Raw genomic sequence first — 26,938 nt, 5'->3', positions numbered from 1 at the left:
GAATGAATCGAATAGAAAAGTCACAGAAAAGCAATAGCACACTAGTGTTTGAGAAAATGCTCTAAAAGTATTTTATTATTTAAGAATGAAGTGAAGTAATGAATGTCATACAATGAGATAATTACAAATAAGGGAAAAAACTTCATTTATAGTTGAACTCTCCTAGATTCAACAATAAAATTTAATTTACATTAACGGTCGAGATTGAAGCCAATCTACAAATGAGATTCTTAAAGGATTTATAGAATCCTCTAATATTACAAAATCAAATCTTCTAAGATTACTTTCCATTAACAACCCTAGTTTTCTTTAAGTGCTTTACTGGTCTAACAAGCCTCTAAGTAAATGGGTTAATTAATTGACCCACGAATTAGGTCAGTTTAAGTGAATCGAATGAGCTCCATTTAATCAATTGAGCTCTATAGGACCTTTTATATGCATTCATCACTAGTTTTGATCTGCGGCCCGTGACACATTCATGTCTTGCATATGGTGCATAACCAGCTATAAATATAGTTGATTAAAGTGGCTGTGGATATTGCTCACTGGAAACTACACTTTGTGACAATGGTAGTCTATTCATGGATCCATAAAGTGGTTCCACATAACTACGTACCACACTTGATCGGTACTTTTGCCTTTATAAGGGTTGAATCATTCAGCAAGATAACGATAAAGGGTGCATATTTTAGGGAGTGAAATAAGTTTGAGTTTGAGTAGGAGTAACATTAGGAAACATGTGGCTTGCAATTTGTGCACTTGAAACTGTAAAATTGAGAGTAAAGAAGGGGAAAAAAAATGAAATTTCTTACTGCGTTTAACTAGTACTATTCTCTTTTTACAATTAAGCATGCTAGCTTTTGATTTTCGTTGTGTAGTTAATTTATCCCTTTAAGATTGCATTTCGAGGTCCTAATATTTTTGGATTGAATTGTTGAACAAAGTTTAATTGAGGAATTAGTAACTAAATTCGAAAGCTTGCTTTGTTGAACAACTTTTGGATTATCTTACAGCATATAAACATGCTATACCTACATATTATATTTCTGGTTATTTAACTTGGATGATCTGAGAAACACATGGAGTCGTGTTCGAAAATGGAAAAAAAATTAGACATATATATACCTATATATTCATTGATGAGAACTAATTAAGAAACCAAGAAACTGAAGCTAGCACATGAATTAAGGAAACCCTTTCTGTCAGTGGGGATTGAGAACTAATTTATTTAAATACAAGATGATGGATTACAAGCTGCAAATATTAAGGGTGAAGTCCCATTTTGAAGTAAGTTATTTTCTTTCAATTAATTAATTCGTCGTATGCTTGCATTGTATTGGATTCAAACCTTTTTAATGCAGACATATTGAGTTAAGGGTAGCTGAGGTGGTTTTAAGTTGATTTCTAATTAACTAATTAATGTAGGAGATGGAATCAGCAGATGAAACAGGAATTCATGTGGTTGATGACATTGGCGATCCAGAAATAAGAGAAGTTGACGCACAACAGCGACGAATACAAGCATTTTCTGTTGGTTTGGAGGGAGCAGGTGATAGGAAAATTATAGGGACTGTCATATATAAGAGTATATACACTGTAATTTTATCGAAGAAGTTCAACTTGCTAATTCCCTTTGGACCTCTAGCAATCTTTGTCCAGAAAAAGACGAATCAAAACGTGAGTAGTTTTATATACTCATTTGTCTATTATGCACTTACATATATGCATTCCTATATTGTTGTTAAATCAATGTGTATATACATATGGATCACATTAATTCACAGGGTTGGGTCTTTATCCTTGGCTTATTGGGTATAATGCCGTTGGCTGAGCGGTTGGGCTATACTACAGAGTAAGGACTCATACATAGCTTAATTCCCTCTTTTAAGTATTACCGACTATTTCATTTTAATATCAGAGAGGTTCTTTTTATAGTTAAGCCTCAGCTAACATTCGTTGCTCTCCTCTCATTTTAGGCAGTTGGCATTTTACAGTGGACCTACAAGTACGTATATTGTTTATATTATGTATATATAATGTTTATTCTAACCTTCGATGAACTTAAATTTTGAAACCATATTTGCAGTTGGGGGACTTCTGAATGCTACATTTGGGAATGCAACGGAACTTATTATATCGATTTATGCGCTACGAACAGGAAGGATTCGTGTAGTTCAGCTGTCATTGCTTGGCTCACTTTTGTCCAACTTGTTGTTCGTTCTGGGGATTGCATTCTTCTCCGGTGGAATTGTTAGAAAGGAGCAGGTTTTCAACAAGGTTGGTAATATCTCCCTCCATTACTCCTTATGAATTTCGTTTGTTCATTTTAATTTTAACATGTTCCTCCCAATCCCAAAGCAGGCAACTGCTGTTGTGGATTCGGGACTGCTGTTGATGGCAGTGATGGGGTTACTATTCCCAGCATCCCTACACAGCACAGGCACTGAAGTGCACTTAGGGGTATCAGAGTTGGCTCTTTCAAGAGTTAGCAGTTGTGTCCTGCTTCTAGCCTATGTTGCCTCTATCATTTTCCAGTTAAAGAATATAAAACATCTGGTGATCATCCATCATAGATCCTTCCCGTTCCTTTCATGTTTTTAATTAGTGGTTTTGACGAACGACATGAAATCAGGAAGGAAATCAGCATGGCGAGATCTTATATTCTGGTGACCAAGACCCAGACCAAGACCAAGACGAAGAAGGAGAAGCACCTCCTGAAATTTCTAAATGGGAGTCAGTGATCTGGCTTGGAATTACAGCAGCTGCAATATCTATCCTTTCGGAGTATCTGGTTGATGCCATTGAGGTAATATAAGCCTTCACCTTCCTCCTGCTTTAATTTCTCTTATTAGCTATGTATGAATGTATGTATATATTGTTTTTCCTTTTTCAGGGAACATCTCTTGCATGGGGTGTACCAGTTGCTTTCATTAGTGTTATCTTGCTTCCAATAGGAGGAAACACAGCAGCAGTTACTACTTCAGTCATGTTTGCCATGAAAGACAAACTTGTAAGGGATTTATTTTCTCATTTCCAAAACTTAATTTGTGTATAACGAATTATTTTCCATATATATATTTTCTTTTTCCTGCAGGATGTGTCTTTGGGAGTGGCAATAGGGTCATCAACTCAGATTTCTATGTTTATAGTAGGTGTTTTCTTTTGATAGGCTTCCTTTCATATTGATATACATCCACTACATATAAATACACCTACTATATATATACAGACACAGGTATCCTGAAATTTTTGTTATTGGTTTTTATCGATTTTCCACAGATTCCCTTCTGTGTGGTAGTTGGATGGATATTTGGGCGACCTGTGGATTTGAACTTTCAACTTTTTGAGACAGCAACTCTGTTCATGACTGTTCTATTTGTAGCTTTCATGATGCAGGTAAGTATGTATGTATGTGAAGAACTAAATGAGAAAAATAAATGTTAAAGAAAAAAGATGCAACTTTTGAAGAGAGAAGAGCAAGGTAAAGTGAAGTTATAGGCTAGAAATTAAGATATTATTATGACATACATATTTGCACTTGCAATTTGCAGGAAGGAACTTCTAATTACTTCAAAGGTCTAATGCTTCTTTTCTGTTATGTCTTAGTGGCTGCAAGCTATTTTGTACATGAAGACCCTTCCTCCTGGTTAGTTATTATATATTAGAATTGATCCCATGAGCCATGGTCACTCCCATGCCCATGCATGAAGCATACATTGTTTAACAGACTAATTGAATTTTGCAGATACATCCTTACTACTAAGCAAGCAGCAGGAATTGAAGCAGTGGTACTATAGTAGAATTCTGAAACCTAGAAATACAGGAAGACAGAAGTGAATGTTCATTTCTAAGCAGTGGATGCTACATCTGATGCAACTATCATTTCACTGGAGTTTACTTAGCTGGTGCTTGTTGGTTAATATATATATATATATAATAATTAAATTTACACTTTCATGTTTAACTTAAATGTGTATAATTAATTCAAAATTAAAATATAATGTGTACAATTGCACAAAATAAAAGATAAAAGATTTTATATTTTTAAAACAGACTTCTCATTTTCTTCTGAAAAATTCTTCAGATTTCTTTAAGTCCCAACTCTGAGGTAAAATATTTTTGGGTTTTTTTCCCTCATACCCCTCCACAAAATTGCTTAAAGTATTGACTTTCTCTCCCTCCAAATTGTTAGTGAAAATGAGTTTCTTAGATATAGTGCTGCTAGATTCTTCTTTGAATTAAGAAAAAAAGAACTTTCTCTTATGTTCTCCTTTTAGGTCATAGGAGTCTCATTCTAAAATGAAAATTTTCTCTCCTTTGTTGAAAACTTAACCACTCTGCATCGTAGTCATCGTCAAATCCATCCTATTCCGGCATCTCCTCCGTTAATAAACTTTGTCAATAGAAAGCCTACTTCATTCCTTGTCCTCTAGTCAGCTATGCTTCAATAAAAGCCAACAAGATGTTAAAGCCCCAATCCAAAGTTTAAAACTTAGCTCGACATTACCTTTGCATTGAGATAAACCCCTTCAATATGCAAGGACAAAAACTTGTCTGATCACTTATGGAAGCTTCGGTTCATCATATTCTCGAAGGATGAGGACAAGTCTCACCACCGACACAATGAATTTTGGAGCAATGGTGCAAGAATTCACAAAAATCTCTGCACCACCATTTTCGGGTTCATCATATTTTTGAAGGCTTCATCTTTTTGGATTTGACTCACAGTCTAGTCATTTGGAACCTTTAGGTTCTCTCTACCCCTTACGTCCCTCAGCTAAAGTGTTCAGACGACTCCATTTACATCATCATCTGCTCATTTACTTGATGCTACAAATATTACCAATATTCAAAGTAATACCGCCATTAACAAAGATGTGGAAGATGAAAGAAGAAAAAATAAGAAATCTAAAGACTCAAAATTTGGATAAAGAAAAGGTCCTTGACATTTTTTTCTCCATTTCATTTTCTGTTTCTTTTCCTTTTATTTTGATTGATTGCAGGGTAACATGAGTGATATTCTTTTACAATAATATATATATATATATATCTAAATTTTAACCGTGACTCAACTTTGATGTAGTTGACAAAACAATCACTTTAGTTTTGATTTAATCACTCAAACTTTCGAAAATAACAAAATAAATTTTTTAACTATTAAAAGACGTAATAAAAAATTGACATGGCATTTAACAGAGTCCTTGTTGTCATTAACCGACTAGCTGGATGGTTAGCACCAATTTAAACAACCCTTTTTAGCACCAATTTAGGGTTTAGACAATAAAAGAAGAATAGAAAAGGAAGAAAAAGAAGAGGAGAAGAAGAAAAGAAAAAATGGAGATGCCAACTGTGATTCTGGTGTGCTATTGTGGAAACCCAACCAATTTAAATACGTCTTGGTCCAATGACAACCCAGGTAAGAGGTTTTTTGGGTGTAAGAAGTATGGGAGTGGGTTTCGAAATCTATGCCATTTTTTCGCCTAGTTTGATCCACCATTTACGCCCTGTTCACGAATTGTGTTGTTAAGGATTTGAAAAAAGTGAGGACATTGGAAGATGCAAAGAGGATAGAGAGAAAAACATGAGGTTTGGTGTTGTTATTTGTAATATTGTTGTTGTTTTTTAAATGAAAAACCAGTTTATGTGATAGTTGGTGTTGTTGTTGTTAGCACTGAAAAACAACTTATGTGGCTGTTGGTATTGGGAGAATATTCTTTCATGGTGAGTGGAAGCTTACAGACCTAAATGTCATGGTCTGTAAGGGGTATTAGTTTGCTTACAGACTTAAAAGTTGAAAGGCTAATGCCAATATCATACATTTGTATTTCATTTCATTGGATTTTCTGAATGTTTAATCTTCTTTTAAGATTTGAAAGAGTATTTGGTTATTGTTTTTATGTTCTTATATTGCATGGATCACTGGTCAGAATAGTAGAAGAGACAAAACAAATGAAAAAAAAAAAGCATAAAAACATGGTCAGCATTAAACTTCATTCATAAATCAAGGCCAAATTGTTTACAAAAAGAAGGGCAAAATATTGCCAAATTTGTATACAATTCAATACAATTGAACACATTTGTATTGTAGGCAAATTTATAAAAAAAATTCAGTAACTATATGCCTAAGTTTAGATAATAGTAGCAATCATAGGCAAATTTACAAAAAAAATAATCTGCCTAATTTAAGAAATCAGTAGCACTAATAGGCAAATTTACACAAGCTCAAAATGTTAACATAATAAACATTTAGTTCACAATGTCACCGATGGGTCTGTTACAAATGACTCTTGAGTAGAAGACATTCATTTAACAGTGGTTGGTTTCCTCTTAAATGGAAGCTTTTCTCTTGGGGCAACATTTGTTAGTGACAAGCGCTAAAAGTAAAAAGTTTTTACTTCATTCTTAATGCATTTTTAGGTGACTATTCGATGTTAATTGTGAATTTTATGCTCCTAATCCTTTAAATTCATGTTTTGATGCTTAATAGATCATTTGGGGGCAAAAGGAGCAAAAAAAGAGCGAAAATTAGAAAATCGAAGCAAGCAATAGAAGCCATATGGGCTGACCCATTACATACGGCTTGGACACACGGCCGTGTGAGCCACATGGGCTTCCACACGGCCATGGGGTAATGTAATAGCCTATTTTTGGAAAATCAAAACAGTGATTTCGGGACCACAAATTCGATCCCGAAAAGAAAATTTATTTTAATATTATTTTATGGTCTATAGTATGATAAAAATATTGTGTGAAAATTTCGTAAAAAAATTTTATCGATTACATGTTTAATTTGAATAAAGGATCAAATCGCATAAAATGTAAAAGTTGAATTCTTGTAGCTAAAAGGAACAAATAGCTATGGAATTCAAAACTTGAGGTCCTTATATGGTAATTAGTCCATTAATGAAAAGTTAGTAGATATTTTTGGATGATTCATCCATGGAAAATTAGAAAAAGGCTAAGGACTAAATTAGAAATCAAAATAATTAAAAGATGATAAATAATTAAATACAAATAAAAATCATTTTCTATCATTTTATTTCCCAAATATTCCATGGAAAACCTAGGAAAGAGAAAGCAAGCTTTCTTGGCCAAATTAGGTAAGTATTCGAGCCCGTTTTTAGTAATTTTTATTTTTTTAAAACCGGGATAGCTTAATCTATCAAAGTTATCTATTTGGGGATAGCTTAATCTATCTATTTGGGGATGAATATGAAAAGTTATCAAAGTATAGAAATCATGTCATGGATGAATATGCTGAAAATTTAAAATTTATGGTAGAATATGAAAATTTGTTGATAGATAAACAACTTTTACAAAGTGATTTTTGATGAAAACATGATTTAGGGACTAAAATGTAAAGTTGTGAAAATTGAAGAAAAAAATTTGAATTTTATAGAATACATGTGCTGTAAATTTTATAGTGAATTTTTGGTTAGGCTTGGAATAGGGAGTAAATTTCATAAATTTCATTTTCCAAGCCTAAGGACGAAATTGTCATTAATTAAAAATTTAGGGGCAAAATGGTAATTTTTCCTAAAGGGTAAATTGGACTAAATTGAGTATGAATTATATTAAATTGATGTTAAATTTACTCATATAGATCTGGATAGACCAAATTTGGAGTTAGAACGAAGGAAAGAGAAAAATGTCAGATTAGTAGATTTTACATATACGAACATTTGTCAAGGTAAGTTCGTATAACTAAATTGTATATGTTTATATGCTTAAATTGAATGTTGTATATTTAAATTGTATAAATGCCATAAATATCTGAAATGATCACATATTCGTTAAAGCTCGATAAATGAAAGTGCCTGAAATAAATGATAATACCCGATAAGTGATAAATGATAAAAATGTTATTTTTATGCTTGAGTTGAATCTGAACATTTGAATTGCATAAATGTATAAATATAAAAGGTTGATCACATACCTGAAAATTTCCTGATATATGTCAAATTCTGTTTGAATAAATGAAAAATCGATGGATATGTGATTTCCTGAAATGAATAAGGTCCTGCATTTGTTGCTGGTGGGATTTAGCTCGGACGAGTAATCCTATTGGCCTCATTTTTGAAAGGATTCAGCCTGGATGGGTAATCCTGATATAAGTCCTCTCGAGCATATGTTATGGATTGGATTTAACCCGGATAGGTAATCCAGATCAAGCTCTTTAGAGCATATGTCATAAAAAGGATTTAGCCTGAATTGGTAATCCTGACTAAGCTCTATTGAATATATATATTGGAGACAGGATTTAGCCTTGACTGGTAATCCTGTTGTATATATGTGTGGCTCGTGAGTGTACTCTCTGAAATAGTACCTTATGGGTACCATTGGACATGAATTGACGGATCCTGATTTGTACACCTCGAGTGTACTACTTGTGTATCCATCGATATTCCGAATAAATTCAATCGGTAAAAATCCTGACATGAGAAGATATGAATGAGAAATGAGTTATTACACGTATCTGTCTGAGATACATGAAAATGATGATACATGATAATTGATATATGGAAATATGAGATGGTGATATTTGTACATGGAATTTATTTGATGAGTATGTTCATCCTTGTTTGTAGATTTGTACACCTTGAGTGTACTATTCGTGACCTTGATATTTCGAATGATATGAGTAAAATTCTGACATGAAATAAGCTAAACCCGAGATGAATTATTATGAAAATATACTTGTAATATAAAGATATGATTTATACATGTTAAATGAATATGTGATGTGGAAAGCATATTTGCCTGGAAACCTGATTGTTGTGGAGCCCATATATGTTCCTTGGTGTTATTATGGAATATATTACTAACAAGGACAATGAAGATATGTGTAGGGGTTGAGATCAAATTGATTGAATATGCCTTACATGTTTATCTTGAAATAGAATAAATGGTAAGTTAAGTACCATGTTATATGAACTTACTAAGCATTATATGCTTACTTAGTTTTATTTTCCTGTTTTATAGTAAATCGAAAGCTCGTTGGATTGGAAGCTTAGCGGAGATCACTCACACTATCCATTGGCTCATTTCAGTATAAATGGTAAATCAGTTATGGTTATAATGGCATGTATAGGTTAAATTGGCCAAGGAATGGCATGTAAATATTTGCTAATGACTAGCTATTGGAATGGCTAGTTATGAACATGTTTTGGTGTTTATGTATAAAAGACTATATCATGGAATATGTTTGGAAATGATTGATTAATAGAAATCTCAATGAGATATGTATGAATGAATTAAGTTAGCATATTTAATACAATATTGACAAATGTGAACATGGTATCTAGATAAATATGAGTATAAATTGACATGTATAAGACTTAAATTTTGGTATGAAAATGTGGTTGGTGAATGTGATAAATTGTGTATAAGTGTTAGTGTAGGTGCAAGGCTAAAAGAGGTGAAAAATAAAGCTAGGAAATGACTTTATTTTGTCCATACGGGTAGACACACGGACGTGTGTCTTGACCGTGTGTGACACATGGCCTGATACATGGGCATGTGGTTAGGCCTTGTGTCCCCTGCACCTTAAATTTGAGAAACAGAATACTCAAAATTGAGTACACGAGCAGAGACATGGGCGTGTGTCTCAGCCGTGTTTGTTACACGGCCTAGCACACAGGCGTGTGGCTGGCCGTGTGGCACAAGTTAGAGAGTTACACGGGGTCGAACACGGCCTGCAACATGGGCATGTCCTAGCGTCACAAGGGCATGTCCCTTGGACCATATGGGTGTGTGTGCCCTGTATCTTGGAAAAATTTTAGAATTTAGTGAAAAATTCTCTGAGTTCCCGATTTAGTCCCGATTCGATTATAATACTTGTTTTGGGCCTCGAGAGTCCATGTAAAGGACGTTTTGAATAATCTCAGAAAATGAATAGTGATTGAAATAAATTATCTGTAAATGTTCTGAAAACTCCAGTAATGCTCCGTAACCCTATTCTCGCGAATAAAATCCAAATTAGGGGTGTTATAGGTAAGCATGTCGGTTTTGCAAATTGGCACTCTGAACTACAGAGAAACATGAATTTTAGGTTTTTTAGACATTTTAAAAAGCATATATGACAAAAAAAAAGAAGATAGGAGTGAGGCGTCATAAAATATTCAAGAAAACAATTTAAAAAACACCATTAAATTTGATTCTGGAGTATATTTCCATCAAGATTGAAGATTCCTAATTGATTTCTTAGGAGATGATCACGATTTTCTTTATTTCTTTCGGTTATATTGTGTTTTGGATGCTTTTATTTGCAAGCATGAACTAATTTTCTAAATACTCAAGAAGATGAACCTTATGATGGATTCTGTCATTTGATTTTCATTTTATGCAATACATACTTATATCTTGTTCTCAATTATGTGTGCGTAATTCTTGGTTTGCTATTTCTAAACCATTGATCCATGTCTGATGTGCTTAAATCATAGGAGGAATATACCCTGTTTAAGAGTTAATCTTGCATAGTTGCGTGAAGTTGCATACAATCCTAGAAATAGGACGATAAAAATCTACCGGATTAGAGTCAAATCTAATAGGGGAATCCATAAATCGAGTTAATGCGATAATATAGGTTTTAATTAGAGAGAAATTGATAGTTATACTATTAATTGGTATGTGCACTTGCCTTAGCCAGATTTTTAGTTAGTTCCATAAACACCAATTGGGGCAATTTGTTGATGAGTTGGGGCAGCTTCCTCCTGAGTTGGGGTAATCTCTTGTTGAGTTGGGGTATCCTTTTGTTGAGTTAGAGCAACCACTGGGTTATAAACACCAACTTTATGTCTTTTGACCTACACAAATAAGTGAAATTCATTAAACAAATTGCATTTATAAGTAACCTAATGAAACAAAGACAAACGACTTACTGGAATGTTTTGGCCGACTTCACCTCTGCAACTCCTCTTTGTAGCCTAATTTATTGCATTTATTGCACCTCATTTCCACCCCTTTCTTGGTCGGCCTTTTTATTGTTTGTGGTTCATCAGATTCTTTCCTTGTCACCTTAATAGGTCTGCCAGGTGGCCTTCTTAGTGTAAGAGGCAGTATTGGCAGCATGTTTGGCATAGACTTTCATTGCTTAGGACCTCTTATTGGCCTTATGAAGTTGGAGCAAATGGCAAGCTAGGTTTGCTTGGTGTACTAGGTTTTTAGATAATTTTTAGGGTATTCATCTTTTTTATGAATGGCAGCCATTGCATGCATGCAAGGGAGGCTAGTGAGATCCCAATTCCTATAAGAGCAGGAATTATCAACTAGGTCCACCACGTGTTGACTGCCTGGACCACATTCAACTTGATATCTATCCCCATATTCATGTGATGGAACACACCTAAAAAACACTCACTAAAACATATCATGTCATACATGAGGCATAAATATATTAAAAAAAGGCAGAATAAAGACATACATATATTAAAAAAACACGTGATCAGCCCTACCAACATGTGGTGGCAGAATAAAGCCATAAATATATTTTAAAAAATGATATATTTACCTTAGTGAATCTTTCATATTGATATCTAGTTTTTTCTTGATCTTTGGACACAAGATTCCTTTAATTTTTTCATCTTCTTCTTTCTTCTTGATAATCAACAACATAATCTTGGTCCTAATTGTTTCCATTGTGGTCAAAGTGGGTTTCCCTCTTGCTTCCAATATCACCTACCAGTAAGTAACATAAATGATTAGTGAGACGAAGTCCTTAATAAACTCATGTCCTTAATGATTAGTAAGTAACATAAATAATAAGGGTTTCCTTGTTAAAGTATTTAGAAAGATTATTCACCTATATGTCAGACTGGCTTCTAATTGAGAAATAAACCTTGACCAGTGAGTAGGGTTCTTTTCCTTCAACCAATCATAAGCATGTTGATTGTTAGATGTTATTATTTGTATCTATCCTAATAGTTGCCAGTAGATAGCCACCAAAGTAACCTTTCAAGAAACATTCATCTAGACCTATTATCCTCCTACAACCAACCCTATACCCATCTTTGCATGCCTGCAAACAAATATACATCCTTTGAAACAACCTGTTATCCAGATAATAGATTGTTTTTATTCCAACATTTTGGGTCCTAACCTCCAATAAATACTCATAAATTGAGCCTTATGATCTCCTTCAAGTAATTTCAATGCCCTAAGTTTAGCCCTCCTACATTTGGTTAGTAAGACAAAGGAAATCTCTTTTGATATCTTATTGCAATGATGTCAAAGAATAATCAGGATCAATAGTGAACTTGTCTTTATAATGTTGACTTATCCAAGCTGAGGTTATATTCTTATTTTTATAGACTTTAGAGCAAGTATGCTTGGGGTTTGAACTTCTAATTTTCCAAGTCTGGTCAATGGGGTCATTAGGGTGTAGTCTAGAGGCCCATATGCTCTAAGGACATTTTGAACTGCAAACTGCCTTTAACCTCTTTAGATCAATTTTTGGGAACTTAATAAAATAAATATTCAGCCTACCATACTGCTTGGTAGATTCTTTTAGACTATCTTTTGGACCTAAATAACATTCCAACCTAAAGTTTAGGGTTACTCATGTCATTGTCTGGGTTGAACTCAAGCCAATTTTGGTCATCTAAGTCAGATTCAAGTGCACTATTTAACCTCTCAGAATCATCACTATCATACAGTTCCCCTACTAAAATATCATCCATGTTTAACCCATCTAGATTAAACCTAATCCTATTAGACACATCAAAACCAAACATTTCTTCTTCACTCTCATTAAATTCATCATCAATTAAACCTAAAAAAAAAAGTAACATCAATAAAGGTAGATAATAACCAAACAATTTAATACAACATAGGCAATGACGGACAATAATCAATACAAAAACAATTTAATACAAACACATCCATTTCTGTCATACACATGGCAAACAATAACCAAACACTTTAACCCTAAACCTAGGCAATGGTAGACAATAACCAATACAAAAACAATATAACACAAAAAAATCCATTTCTGTCATGTACAATAATCAAACAATAATCATGCACTTTAATCCAAAATAGTATCATAAACATGGCAAACAATAACCAACCAATAATCCAAAATAGGAATTGATTTGTCACTTTCCTAAGGCAATTAGTATGCAAATCGTAGACAATAGCCAATACAAAAATAATTTAACATAAAAAAATTTATTTCTGTCATGTACAATAACCAAACAATAATCATGCACTTTTTACCCAAAATAGTATCATGCACATGGCAGACAATAGCCAAACAATAATCCAAAATAGGGACTGATTTGTCTCTTTCCTAAGGCAATTAGTATGCAAATGGTAGACAATAACCAATACAAAAATAATTTTAAACAAAAAAAATTCTATTTTTGTCATGTAAAATAACCAAACAATAATCATGCACTTTAATCCTAAATAGTATCATACAAATGGCAGACAATAACCAAACAGTAATCTAAAATAGGAACTAATTTGTCTATTTCTTATGGCAATTATTATGCAAATGGTAGACAATAAGTTTACAAAAATCCAAAACCTGCAATTCAATTTGATATAAACAATAATCATATTTCAAAATACTCATAAATCATATTGGAATAATTCAATGACATACACAGTTTAAAATAATTCAATAAAAAATGATTTGTCACTAAACCCTAAGGCTATCTGTATACACATGGCAGATTGTAACTTTGGAAAAATCCAAATTTGCCATGCACTTTAATAACCAACAAAATCAAAATCTAGCATTCAATTTAATACCAGTAATAAATAGGATCAACACTTTAATCCAAATCTGCCATGCACTTTAATAACCAATGAAATCAAAATCTGGCGTAAACCCCATGTGAATGTAACATTTTTCAAATTTGAAATCTAGAAAACCTTAAACCCAAATCCCTTTAAATCCAAAAAAATCAAAAACCAAATACAAAAAATTACTTGTTACAGTGGATGCAACAACATCGGTTGCTTTCTCTTCTATGAACCATTGTGACCCTCAACCCTAGCCACTGATATATCTTTTTTTGTCTTCTTCTCTCTCGCAGCGAAAATTACCAATCCTTCAACCTTTAATAGCTCACCCTAACCCTTACCATGGATGTTCCAACCCTTCAATCGTCCAACCCTGAACCCTAAAATTGATTTCCAACCCTTAACCCTATTATCGATTTCCCAATTAATTTTCTTTTCCTCTCTTTAACCCCAATCAATTTGTGTTTTTTTACCCTAAATCAACTCATCTATTCTAATTTTTTCCTTAAACCCGTATAAACTTTGACCCTTCGACTGCTCTTCCAACATGGCAAGTTAACTGGCCACGTTAGTGGTCCTGTTAAGCTAGTGAAGAAAAATGTTAATGGGTGATTGATTTGTCACTTTTCGATAACGTTAGCAACTGTTTTGTTATTTTTCGAAAGTTGAGTGATTGAATTGAAACCAGAGTGACTGTTCTGTCAGTTGCATCAAAGTTGAGTGATTTTTGGTGTAATTTACCCAAATTTATATTAAAAAGGCAATGACTTTAATTGTGACCAAAAGAAAATTGGTTATAGAAAATTTTAGGTAAACTTGGTGTAACACACAAAAACCGACCTAGAAGTTTAAGCAGAATCTAGACGAGTTACACCAATGTATTAAAAACTTACTTCTTTTCAGAGTTTTCACTTGAAAACCAGAAATTCATTTTAGTCGATTTAGATGATTTTGTAGTTTCGTTTTAGACTTGGGAGATATTGACGAGACTATAAAAAGAAAAATAAGACCTGTCCAAAATAGATTACAAATCTAAAGGATTAAATTGTAGTTATCTTAGTGCAAAACAATCCAAGCTTCCGCACGTCGTCCGATCCTAAATCAGATGTTTTCCTGACATATAAAAGTAATACAATGGGGTGAGTCGCCAAGCACCGCGTATAGCCAAACTCAAATACAATTAAACATAGTGTACTATATATAAATTGTAGTAACGCAGGCGTTTGATAACAATTGTATAACCAGTATGGAAAAAATCTAGAGTATCACAAAGATTTTGACAAAGGTAGTTGGAACGATGAAAATAATGTGCAAGTGTACATAATCACAACAAGTAATAAAGTGACAAGTAAATGTCGAGTTATCGTACCCACAGGGACTGTAAAAAGAATTATTTATGAAATTAATTGTAAAACACTTTGGTGAAGTAAAAATAATTTGGTTTTAGAAGATGGGCAAAAACTATTTAAAAACTTAAGTAAATGATTTAAATAAAACAAAAGAGTTCTAGTGCATGATTTCAAATAATATTTAATCAATGTAACATACTTGTGTTGGCTTAATCATATTCCTTTAACTTAGAATTATTAAACTCATGTTTACACTGTTACGAATAAATTCACAGCAACCCAGTAATTTGCTAACTTATGAACAAATTTACATACAAAAATCCATTCATCTCTTGACATATCCCTATGTCAATTCAACTGACTAAAGAGATTCTAGCAAGCAAACATGTTATTGCACATACACACTCATTAAATTGAACCAATCTCTTGTATATCCCTATGTCAATTTAAATGATTAATTAAATCTAATAAGCATATAAAAGACTTTGTGAAGTAACAAGAGATCCCTACCTTGAAACAATTTAATCACAATAATCTTGCAAGTTATGCAAGGCAATAATATCGCCAGATACATTGCTAATTTAACCTTCAGCTACCTGAGAAGAATAAGCATGCACTGATTAAGTATTGTGTCAACTAATTACAATTGCAATCCATTTAAATAATTAATTCATTAGTTACCTCACAGTCGTAACGCAAGAATAACTTAGGCATGATTTTACTTAATGAAGCATCTTACCGAGGCTTATAACAACATAAACATCATTTTAACAATTCAAGCAGGCAAAATATAATCAACCCAACACAAATATAATTTAAGCTGAATTGATTAAAATAACCATTTCAATGGCATAAATATTCATAAACATGTTTGTAACACCCCAAACCCGAGACCATCGCTGGTGTCGGACCCGAGGGGTTAACAAGCCAAGTTCACATGTTTTTGCCCACCAATTTGACATTTCCAGTCAGGCTGGAAAACTGCGTCACTGTCGCCTTAAAAATCATATCTCGAGTTTCAAAACTCGGAAACTGGTTTTGTAAATTTTCCCTGAATTTAGACTCATATATCCATCCATGGATTTATTTCTAGGATTTTGGTCGGGCCAATTGGTACAGTTTATTAGTTAAAGTTACCCTGTTACAGGGATCGACTGCTCTGACCTTCGCGCGGTATAACTTGAATATCTCTCTGTACAGGGCTTTGATGCTGGTGTCGTTTGTTTCTAATGAAACTAGACTCAAAATGGAATCTGTACATATAAGGTATATCTCCTAATTATTTTTGGATAATTTATAGTGAATTTTTAAAGTTGCGACAGGGAACCCAGAAACCATTCTGGCCCTGTCTTACAATAGCTTTAATATCTCTTAACCTGTAACTCCTATGACCATTTCGTTTCTTCCATATGAAAATAGACTCATCAAGGTTCATTTACATAGCTTATTCACTATTTAATTCCATTCCTATGAATTTTGGTGATTTTTCACATTCATGCCACTGCAGCTGGCAGCATCTGTTTTTAAGATAGGACTTACCTATTTGGTGGTCTCCATGATTCAACTAGTCTTACCATACATAGGTTCATATATGATCATTTTAACCATGCCAATGGCTGATCATATGACCAACATTCCCATTTCCGAGCCATAGCCACATCATGACACAAAATATATACATACAACCCACAATTAGTCTAAGTTCATACTTCCCTTTTCGAGCCATTTTCGCATGGCCGTACATACTTACATTACAACATATTTAACAAACAAGGGGTAGTCCTATACATGCCATCTCAAGTTCAACCAAAAAAATTATACCAAAATGGAGGCTTGATAGTGTGGATGACTTCGACTTCAACGATCCCAAATCCGATTGCTTCGAGCGAAATCTAGAAAACTAAGAGCCAAAGCAACGGGTAAGCATTTTATGCTTAGTAAGTCTCAAGGAATATAATTAACTCTAATTACAGCAATACATTCACATAGCCAAACGCATCATTTCATTAATACACATTCTTACTTCATACTTCATCATTATATAAGTTCGCAAAGCATCAATCAATTCAATAACTGAAATTCATTAGTCGATTGAGCGAATGTTGCTCAAACACGCCGACTTTCCAATGCACATATAACGTACCTTATCCTTTGGGCTTTCCGAGTGTACTAATTGAATTCATTTCAGCAACCAACACTCACCTCCAGCCCAAGATTCCTCGAATATAACCGGATATAATCACGTGCACAAATGCCATCGGGTCTTAGCCGGATAGAATAACTTCATACGAATGCCTTGGCCTTAGCCCGGATATAGCCACTAGCACAATTGCCTTCGGTCTTAACCGGATATAATTTCCAGCATAATTGTCTTCGGCTTAGCCCGATATCATTCAATTTCTCATGCACACATACATCAATAATCATTGGACATACATATTTCATTTTCGTTACTAAGGCTCAAACACAATTATAATCATTAGCATATTCACCTTCGGGACTTAGCCCGGTGGAATTCAAATACTCATACACACATAATCAATAATCATACACAACCATATTTCATCTCACATAATTCAAGTAAGGTCACTTCTTGAGGACTTACCTCGGATGTTGTCGAACGGCTTTTTCGGCTATTCGATCACCTTTTCCTTCCCTTGTCCAATTGTGGCCCTCTTAGCTCTTGAGCTAATTCAAACAAATTCAATTTATTAAAACCTCATTGTGCTTGCTTATGGCGAATATGACAAGGATTTTAAATGGTCATATGGCCACTCTTTAGCTTGAATACACAATGGTCATGCACATTTTATACTACATCAAGCAATTCAATACAATTTATTTGAGCATCAAGGAAATGCTAAGGCCTTCAATAGGCTACCCAAGGCCGAATATTCATGTACATGTTGAGGTCAATTTTGCACTTAATACCTCACAAAAACAGCATGCAATTTACTAATTAATGCTTTGCACATTGTGGCCCAAAACTTATAATATAGCATCAAGCATCTACATGTGTGCTAGGCCGAATTGTGCTTGAAATTTCACAAGCATTCTTCCACATCTTCTTCTTTAAACCAATATATTCATCACTTAGTTCATAACCAAAACATAATGCGAAATCATAAATATGCATATATGAGCATGGCCGAATTTTCAAGGTGTCCATAGCCATCCAAAACACAAATTTTAACTAACATGCAAGAAGCATGAATCATGCTCAAGAATGCATCATGGCGAATATGACAATCATGCTCCTTTTCAACTTCAATCATGATAAAACAAAGAGAAAACTCAAAATCTTACTCATGAGTAGAAAATCCATCATTGCATGCATCATCATCAAGCTTCACACTTAGCATGCAATGGCTTTATCACCATAACAACTTTGCCCAAATACCATTTCCATGGCATAACAAAGATTTGAGCCATGGCTAACATGCACATCAAGTTAGTAACCAAGTCATGCATGAAACTCCTAACACAACCTCATACATACCTTAATCTTGATGTAAACTTAGCCAAATCTCCTTCTAGGTCTCTTCCAACCCAAGCATGAAGCAAAAATCCTCCCCTTTTCCCTTAGTAATTTCGCCAAGAAGATGAGAAAGGATGAACAAATTTTTCTTTTCTTTCCTTAGTACATTCAGCCAAGCCTATGGAGAAGGATGAACATTTTTTTTCTTTTTTCTTTTTCATACTCTTATTTTATTATTTCAAACATGCACCACTAGCAAAACATGTTTAAGACATGTTTTCTTTTGCCCATATTCATCACCATGGCCGGCCACTATAGTCAAATTTGGGGAATTTGACATGCAAGGACAACATTTCCTAATGTGCATCAATAGGCCACTTCCACATTTGCCTATCTCAAATTCTAAATTTTCTCACACAAGTCCTTTCTAGTGAAATTCACCTTTATAACACTAAATCAATCATCAAAAAAAGGTCATACATGAATACTCACATATTATAGGCATCAAAATAAATTTTAAATTATTGTTATGCCTCGGTTTTGTGGTCCTGAAACCACATTCCGGCTAGGGTCTATTTTGGGCTGTCACAATGTTCGTCAAAACAACAACAAAAATTAAAGAATTAGGGAACAAGAGGCAAATCCGGTGTTTCTCCGTGGCTTGACTAGTTGCTCCATTCTTCGTTCTTCGTTGGCCTTGGCTATCAAGGTGGCTTATGAACACCTAATTGCTGCTCCAAAATGGCTGATGGAAACCTCTATTCAAGAGAAGAAATCGACACTTAAACAAAAAGGAATGGAATGGAAAAAATGAGAGAAAAGTGAGAGAGGGAATGGGAGAATGATGTGAAGTGAGGGATTCTTTGAATGATCAGCAAGGCGTGGCTTTTATAGCTGATTGTGGCTGCTAAAAATAGTAAATTACAGCAGCCAAAGAGCCCTCCCTTGGCCGGCGACACACATGGCAAAGTTGAGAGTTTCAACTTTGCTATTTTAAGCTTGGGGCAAATCTACAAAGCCATAATTTAAGGTGGGGTTTGAATGCAATTTAGAAGTCTTTTGAGGGCATTTTTGCAAGCATATTTAATCAGCTAAAATGCTGATTTTGGTCAGCATATATGGACGGTTCTGGGCTGCCCATTTAGTGGCTGGTTTGGTTCACTCAATCTGGCTCGACCAGTGCGGTTCAACTAGACCCTTTCTCCATAATAAATTAAAAATAATTTATTTAACCCAAATTAAATGGGGAATAAATTAAAATTAATTAAATTATGAATTAATACACATTTCTGGACCATCTTAGGCTGGGAATTAAAGTGCCTCGATACTTCAAATTGCTTCTTGGTTTTGTGCTTTCAGTAATGTCAGCCGAGCCAATTTTCACCCTTTGTGCGAATCTGTCGAAAATAGTCAAAACTAGTCGAAGTTAAGTATAAAACTAAATAAATTCACCATGTTCATATTTTTAACATGACTTAATTATTTTATAATATTTAATTATTTTTCGACAAGAATTTAACCGTATTTGCATGAATTTAAGAAAAATTGGGTATGAAAAAGTATATAAATTTTTGTATTTCCGCACCCCCAAACTTAATTCATTGCCCGTCCCGAGTAATGCACAAATTTTGAAAAGAATTTCTTGGAAACACCTTTGAAAAATTCCTTTAGAACAAAATTTTTCTCAAAATTATGGATAGAAAATACTTATGCTCAAAAACAAGAAATTTGATGATTATGCTAACTTAAGTATACATATTGTTCAAATTAAATTCAAAAAATTATTTATAATAGCAAAATTTAGACTAAATGCTTTTAGTAACAAAGACATGTCAACCTCACCCCTAATGAATTGATTTAGGGCCTAGTCGAACAAATGGTCTCGGGACCACAAATCAAGTTAGAAAAAATTATTTTATTATTTTTACGAGGTTATAGTATGGATTTATTAGTGCATGAAAAATTTGGTGAGCTAATTTTAATGTTTTCTAGCCCAATTTCGAAAAAAGATTAAATCGCATAAAAGGAAAAAGTTGCATTTTAGTACCCAAATGAGTTAAATAGCTAAAGAACTTAAATTGAGGGTTTTTAAAGGGAAGTTACACCCTTTTTATTAGTGTTGGAAGCCCATGTGATGGGTTTTAAGGAAATAGTCAAAGTATTAGGTGGATGATGTCATGATTTGAGTGATAAAATAATACCTAAAAGCCTAGCTATCATTTCTTTCTTCTCCATCTCTCTTCTCCACCGAAAATATCAGCAAAAAAATGGAGTTTTTAAGGCTGAAAATTTTCAGCAACTAAAAGCCCTCACAAGTAAGTGATTCTCACACCCTTTGTTGATGATTTTTGCATTTTTGAGACCCTTGAAGCATGCGTTTTCAAATGAGGGTGATATCTTGCAAAATGGTCAAGAGTTTAGAGTGTTGCCATAAAAGGATTTGTGATGTTTATTGAGTTTTTATGGAGAAATATGAGTCCTGGTTGTGTTATAAACAACTTTTGTAAAAGGTGTTAGCATGAAAACACCTAAAGGGGCTATTTTGCATAAGTTGTAAAATAGTTAATAAGTATGTGAAATAGTGATAAGTTGAAGTTTCTATAATAGTAAAAATAGTTTGGTTAGGCCTAAGATACAACAAAATTCGATGAAAATCGATTTTTGGGCATAAGGGTAAAATGGTCATTTTGCCAAAGTCTAGAGGCAAAATGGTCATTTTACCAAAGATGTAAATGTATGATTGATTTATCCTAATTAGTGACTAAATGAGTGCATATTGTCATTATGGATCAAGAATTACCAAATTCGAACCTAGATCGGGGGAAGGCCAAGCAAACCGACTAAACCGAATAGCCAAGTATTTTTTGTAAGCCGAGGTAAGTTGTATATAAATGATACAACTACACTGTTAATACTTGTATTCATATCTCCATTGAATTGATACTGTATGAGTTGTCAAGTTATGAATTGAGAATGTCTAGTAATATTTGAGATAATAGAAATATCCCGTTGAAACATTAGGATACGAACTGGATATTCGTGCCAAGGCATTGGGTGATTTGTGCGCCAGTGCAAGACATGTCTAGGACATGCTTCAGCCACATTATGAGAGCCAGTGTAAGACCATGTCTGGGACATGGCATCGGCATCCAAACAAGGGCTAGTGTAAGACATGTCTGGGACATGCATCAGCCATACTATGATAGCCAGTGTAAAACCATGTCTGGGACATGACATCGGCACAGAGATGAGTGCCAGTGTAAGATATGTCTGGGACATGCATCAGCCTCGACAGAGATAGCCAGTGTAAGACGTGTCTGGGATACGCATCGGCTTAGAGTTGTGCTAGTGTAAGACATGTCTGAGACATGCATCAGCACGCGTATATGAGAGCCAGTGTAATACCATGTTTGGGACATGGCATCGGTAATATATCCCATGTTGAAGGTTCATAGAATATCCAGTAGTATTCCAAATGTTTCAATGATGAGAGTTATAGATCAATTTTGATAAAGAAAGAATAATCATGTTGTGAGTGGTACAGGTACCTATATGTAAGCATGAGTAACGAGCTTAATTTAGAGGATGTGACTCGAGTAGATGATAATGAGTAAGTTAAATTATGTTTACCTTTGAGCTATAAGATGATGACTAATGGTGAGATTGTTGTTGTATATTTATTTATATTCAACTTACTAAGCTTTATGCTTACCCTCTTTCCTTTCCCTCTTCTTTCAGTGTTATCAAGCTAACTTAAAGATCCCTTAAAGTCAGAGATATCAGTCACACTATCGGCCGCAATACCCGGTATAGTTGGATTTATATTTTCTGATGGTGGCATGTATAGGGCTAGACTAGGATGTTTTATTAAGAGAATGATTGATGTATTTTGGCTTAAGTCAAAGGCCCTTCATTTTGTAATCAAGCCTGGAATAATAGCTATTATTCATTTTGATGAATGCATATAATGTTCTTTCTATGGATGAATTAGTGCCCATTGTGATGAAATTTATATATTGAAATGATCTTGTGTAGGTTGTGCAAAATGGGTGACAAAAGGGCTTGGGAAATAGCCTAGTTTGTCCACACGGGTAAGACACACGGGCGTGTGTCTAGGCCATGTGTGACACACGGTTCACACCCATGGGCGTGTGTTATGGCTGTGCGTCCCCTACACTTAAATTTTTAAATTCATTTTAGCACACGGGTAGGCCACACAGGCGTGTGCCCAAGTCGTGCCATAAAGTCAGTATGCATGCTTGTAGCACACGGACAAGAGACACGGCCGTGTGTATCGGTCGTGTGTATCAACTGTGTGAAGGACACGGTTATAGGGCACGAGTGTGTGGAGTCTTGATACACAAAATTTTTTTATGTTTTCATGAGGTCTCAGTTAGGTTGCAAACAACCCTGGATTTATGATTGGGCCTCGTAATCCCATATACGAGATAGTTGCTTGTGTAAAGAGAAGTTTTTAAATTGTTTGAAATTTCACGGCCCAGTTTTATACAGTTGGTTGAGTTTAAGTCAGGTAGCACCACGAACCCTATCTTAGCGTCGGATACGGGTGAGGGGTGTTATATTTCCAATTTGATTTTTATTCCTTTTTTCAAGACTAAGCTGCAATCATTAAACTTAACTTATGTCTTCATATGTTGATTGTAGCAATTTCTCTCCACTAATGTAGGTAGCATGAGGACTTTGAATCAAGAGGTCTTTATCAAGGTTGTAACGTTGCTCGGCTAGGGGTAGGTGAGAGATGGATAAATTTTGGTTTAAGAAACCCTAAACTCAGCCTCAATCGAACCTTCGGAGTTTTTACCTTCGATACACCAACTTGACTTTCATATGCTCTTTTGTTCATCTCTTTCAAATACATGTGCTCTCTTTCTTTTTTTTCTTCTTCTTTTTTTATTTAAGCTGAATAACACGAGCACTCACTTTGTGTACTGCAATTCTTGAGCAGTTGCTACGTCTTTTCAACTCCCCCAAACTTATTTTTGAGAAACATCTAAAATATTACTGAGTCTAGTGTTTGGGACAATTTTAAGATCATTAAGCGAAAAGTAATGGGTAATTATTGTAAAGGTCGAAATAAAATCAGGCCATATAGTCTCAAAGTTGGGTTTCAAAGGATAAAATTTACCATGGTGGCCTTGAAAGGCTCAGACGGTCCAAAGAATAGTTGTCTAAATCATTTCCAACGTTCCATGCTCCCTAGGATTTCGCCTCAAGAAACTACTAAGTCAATTCTAAAGACTTAAACTTTCATGCATACCTAACTTTCCTAAAGAACTAAAAATTTTAATGGTACGAATTTGCATGCTTTATTAAAAATATATTCACGTCTGATCGCGTGGTTTCGTGATAGGTTTTAAATATTTATAGTTACTTGTCCTTGAACTAACTATTATCACGATGTAGGCAAGTGTACCTATCGAACAGTAGTATAGTTTTAGCAAGACCAGATTGTCGAACCCAAAGGAACTAAAAGTACTAGTAATGGTTGTCTTTTTTTTATCTAGCCTAAGAGTAATGGGGTTTTGTTTTAATTAAATAATTATCTAAACTAAGAACGCACAAAGAAAAGAATTGGGGAAATGCTTTTGGGAAAATTCGATTGACTTAAGACAATACCTAAGGAAAAATCCACCTAGACTTTACTCTTTATTCTGGCTCCTAATCGGACGATTTATTCAATAAACTTGTTCCATAGAGATCCCTAAGTTATGTTATTATCCCTATTCAAGACTAATAACATCTAATCCCTAGATTGAATAACCGAGACTTTTCTCTAATTACCACTCTAGGGTTGCATTAACTCGATCTATGGATCCCCTTATTAGGTTTCACCCTAATCCGGTAAAATCTTGTCACCCTATTTCTAGGCGCTCAATCAATTCCGCTTAATTATGACAAAAGTACTCTTAGACAAGGTCTATTCCTCCTCTGAATAAGAGCATGTCTTGAATCAGTATCCTGGGATATCAAAAAAAGAATTAAGGACACATAATTAAGAACAAGTCAAATATTTATAATACGATCAGAAAATAATAAGATTCGTCTTAGGTTTCATTCCCCTTAGGTATTTAGGGGATTTAGTTCATAATAAAATAAGAGTACATCTCAAAAGTATGTAAATAAAAAAACATAAAGAAAACTCTAAAACCCCTAAAGGAATTCTGAGAGAGATCTTCAGTCTTGGAGTAGCTCCGGCTTTTGGGATGAATCGTCTGGCTTCCTTCAAGTAAATCCCGGCGTGTGGTTTTGTACTCCAGAAAAGTTCTGGAGGGAGGCCCCCTTTCTAAGTCATACTTAGGGTGTTTATATAGGCTTTGGATTGGCTTTCTTCCTCCATAAGTATCATTTTCTGTGTAAAATACAGCTTCTTGAAAAAGGGACACGCCTGTGTGCCACGACCGTGTGACGTTATTGCCAGGCCGTGTTCGATTCATTAAATTGCACACGGTCTCGTGGGTCAATGGCCAGGCCGTGTGAATCGTGAAAGCCTTGGTCGAACACCCTCGAAAGACACGGGCGTGTGAGCTACCCATGTGGCAAGGCTTAGGCCGTGTCATCTTCTCGATTTGGTCTGTTTTGTCCCTTTTTTTGCTCGTTTTTGGCTCTTTTTGACTCTTGGTGCTCTCTTGAGTACAAAACATGAAATAATCAGATTAAGAGCACCAAAATCCACAAATCTGGTAATAAACATCCATAAATATGCTAAGTATTTGGGGTAAAAATATGTATAATTTGGCGTTTATCAACGTCATTATTAAGCTAACATAATGATTTATTGAAATAATAGAATTTTATCCTACTCAAATTGAGCATACTTAACAAAATTCAAATTTTTTGAACAAAATATCCTAACCATAATTTAAAAGAAGAATTTTATTTTGAGTGGAAATAATTCAAATTTTCGGTCCCCCCAACTTAAAATGAACAATGTCCTCATTGTGTAAAGTGAACAGATACTATACACCAGGTAGGATTTTAGAAAAGAGGAGGTGAGTCAATTTGACTGCTTAAGTACCAAGCTCTTTCTAAATCCAATTCTAGACATGTATATATCTATTGCCACACTTTATACTTTGTGACTTGCTCACATTTTATTAGTGATTTTCTTCTCTTGTTTTATTATGCAAATAAAAGATTCCTAATTAAACTTAATCCTAAAATGACCTAAGAACAGAAATAAAATAAAGTCAAGATCCCCCCTTTATTTATTTGCAGACCCTTCTGAATTTGACTCATCTTTTGCTCCATCATTATCGCCTTTGCATGAATCGCTTTGCTCTTTTTTTGATAATGGACTCAATGGTTCAAATATAAAATCTGGAAACTCAGGCACAAAAATAAACGGGTCATTGTATATTTTCTTAAAAGCACTTCTCATCGAGTTATCCCTTATTTTTGAGTATCTCCAGTAGGCTTGTTGTTGCCATTGCATATGTTGCATTAAGTCCATCAATTTTGACAGCTTGTCTCGAAGGTCTGGGCTAGGTGGTTGAGCTCTAAACATTGAAGTTTCAGCATCAGGTTCAGCTTCTGGCTCTATTGATTCTACTTTATCAGGGACTTCAAATGATAGCATTGTGGGATCTTCTTCTTCATCAGGGTCCTCTGGTTCCTCACTTACTTCAACTCATTGCTGTAGAACTGAGTCTCCAGCTACTCGGTAAAAGTCCCAATCCGTGATTTTACCTTGGCTATACCCTGACTTTACGAGTGGCGTCAGATATTCTCTTCGACAAGTGTGGATTCCTTGTTTTGACACAGTCTATGTAGAACCTGGAACTGTCAGTTCCTCGAGAATTTCTTGCAAATTTTTAGGCTTGATATTGCTCATCAACGTGGAATATTCATCGTTTTCAAAATCTGGTAATTCAAAGAACTTATTAATAGCATTTGAATTTATCGGTACCTTGATTCCGCGAACTGGAACTTCTGTCATCTTGTTTGAAGTTAAATTTGCATAGAACTCACGAACTAGTTCCTCATCCACACTAGGTCTCTTTTCACAAAACAACTCCCAATTGAGGGTTTAAGCAACTTGACGAACACGTGCCATAAAGTCTCGGTAGTTGCTCTACTTTAAAGTGAAGCCTTTTTCTGGATGCATCTGTTGATTATTGAAGATACTTTCGTATCTCACTTTGGTGTCTTCATAGTGGAATTTACTTTGTGTTTCATCAATTTGAGCGGAAGCACGAGTTCTCTTACGAGGCATGTTTAACCACTTTTTTTGTAAAAATATAAGAACTCTAAAAATTAATAATAATAATGAAGAAAAAGATGAGAATTAAAAAGAAGAGTTGGAGGGTTTGTGGCTTAGGGTGGATGGAAGAGGAATGCCGCA

General features: G+C 34.5%; 1 protein-coding gene across 1 annotated transcript in view; it reads left to right on the top strand.

Moving 5' to 3' along the window:
• LOC108481234 (vacuolar cation/proton exchanger 3-like) overlaps positions 1 to 4,059 on the top strand; it is a 38,825-nt gene extending 34,766 nt beyond the window's left edge. The window contains exons 2-12 of the mRNA XM_017784396.2: positions 1,426 to 1,677; positions 1,785 to 1,852; positions 1,977 to 2,005; positions 2,087 to 2,277; positions 2,362 to 2,556; positions 2,633 to 2,806; positions 2,894 to 3,010; positions 3,095 to 3,148; positions 3,280 to 3,396; positions 3,607 to 3,646; positions 3,746 to 4,059. Of these exons, the coding sequence (XP_017639885.2) occupies positions 1,429 to 1,677; positions 1,785 to 1,852; positions 1,977 to 2,005; positions 2,087 to 2,277; positions 2,362 to 2,556; positions 2,633 to 2,806; positions 2,894 to 3,010; positions 3,095 to 3,148; positions 3,280 to 3,396; positions 3,607 to 3,646; positions 3,746 to 3,837 (1,326 nt within the window). The 5' untranslated portion in view covers positions 1,426 to 1,428 and the 3' untranslated portion in view covers positions 3,838 to 4,059. The remainder of the gene's footprint in view (positions 1 to 1,425; positions 1,678 to 1,784; positions 1,853 to 1,976; positions 2,006 to 2,086; positions 2,278 to 2,361; positions 2,557 to 2,632; positions 2,807 to 2,893; positions 3,011 to 3,094; positions 3,149 to 3,279; positions 3,397 to 3,606; positions 3,647 to 3,745) is intronic.
• The last annotated feature ends 22,879 nt before the right edge of the window (positions 4,060 to 26,938 follow it).

This window comes from Gossypium arboreum, chromosome 1 (assembly GCF_025698485.1).
Source record: "Gossypium arboreum isolate Shixiya-1 chromosome 1, ASM2569848v2, whole genome shotgun sequence".
NCBI classification, from domain to species: Eukaryota; Viridiplantae; Streptophyta; class Magnoliopsida; order Malvales; family Malvaceae; genus Gossypium; species Gossypium arboreum.
This window is presented reverse-complemented; position numbering and strand designations above follow the sequence as displayed.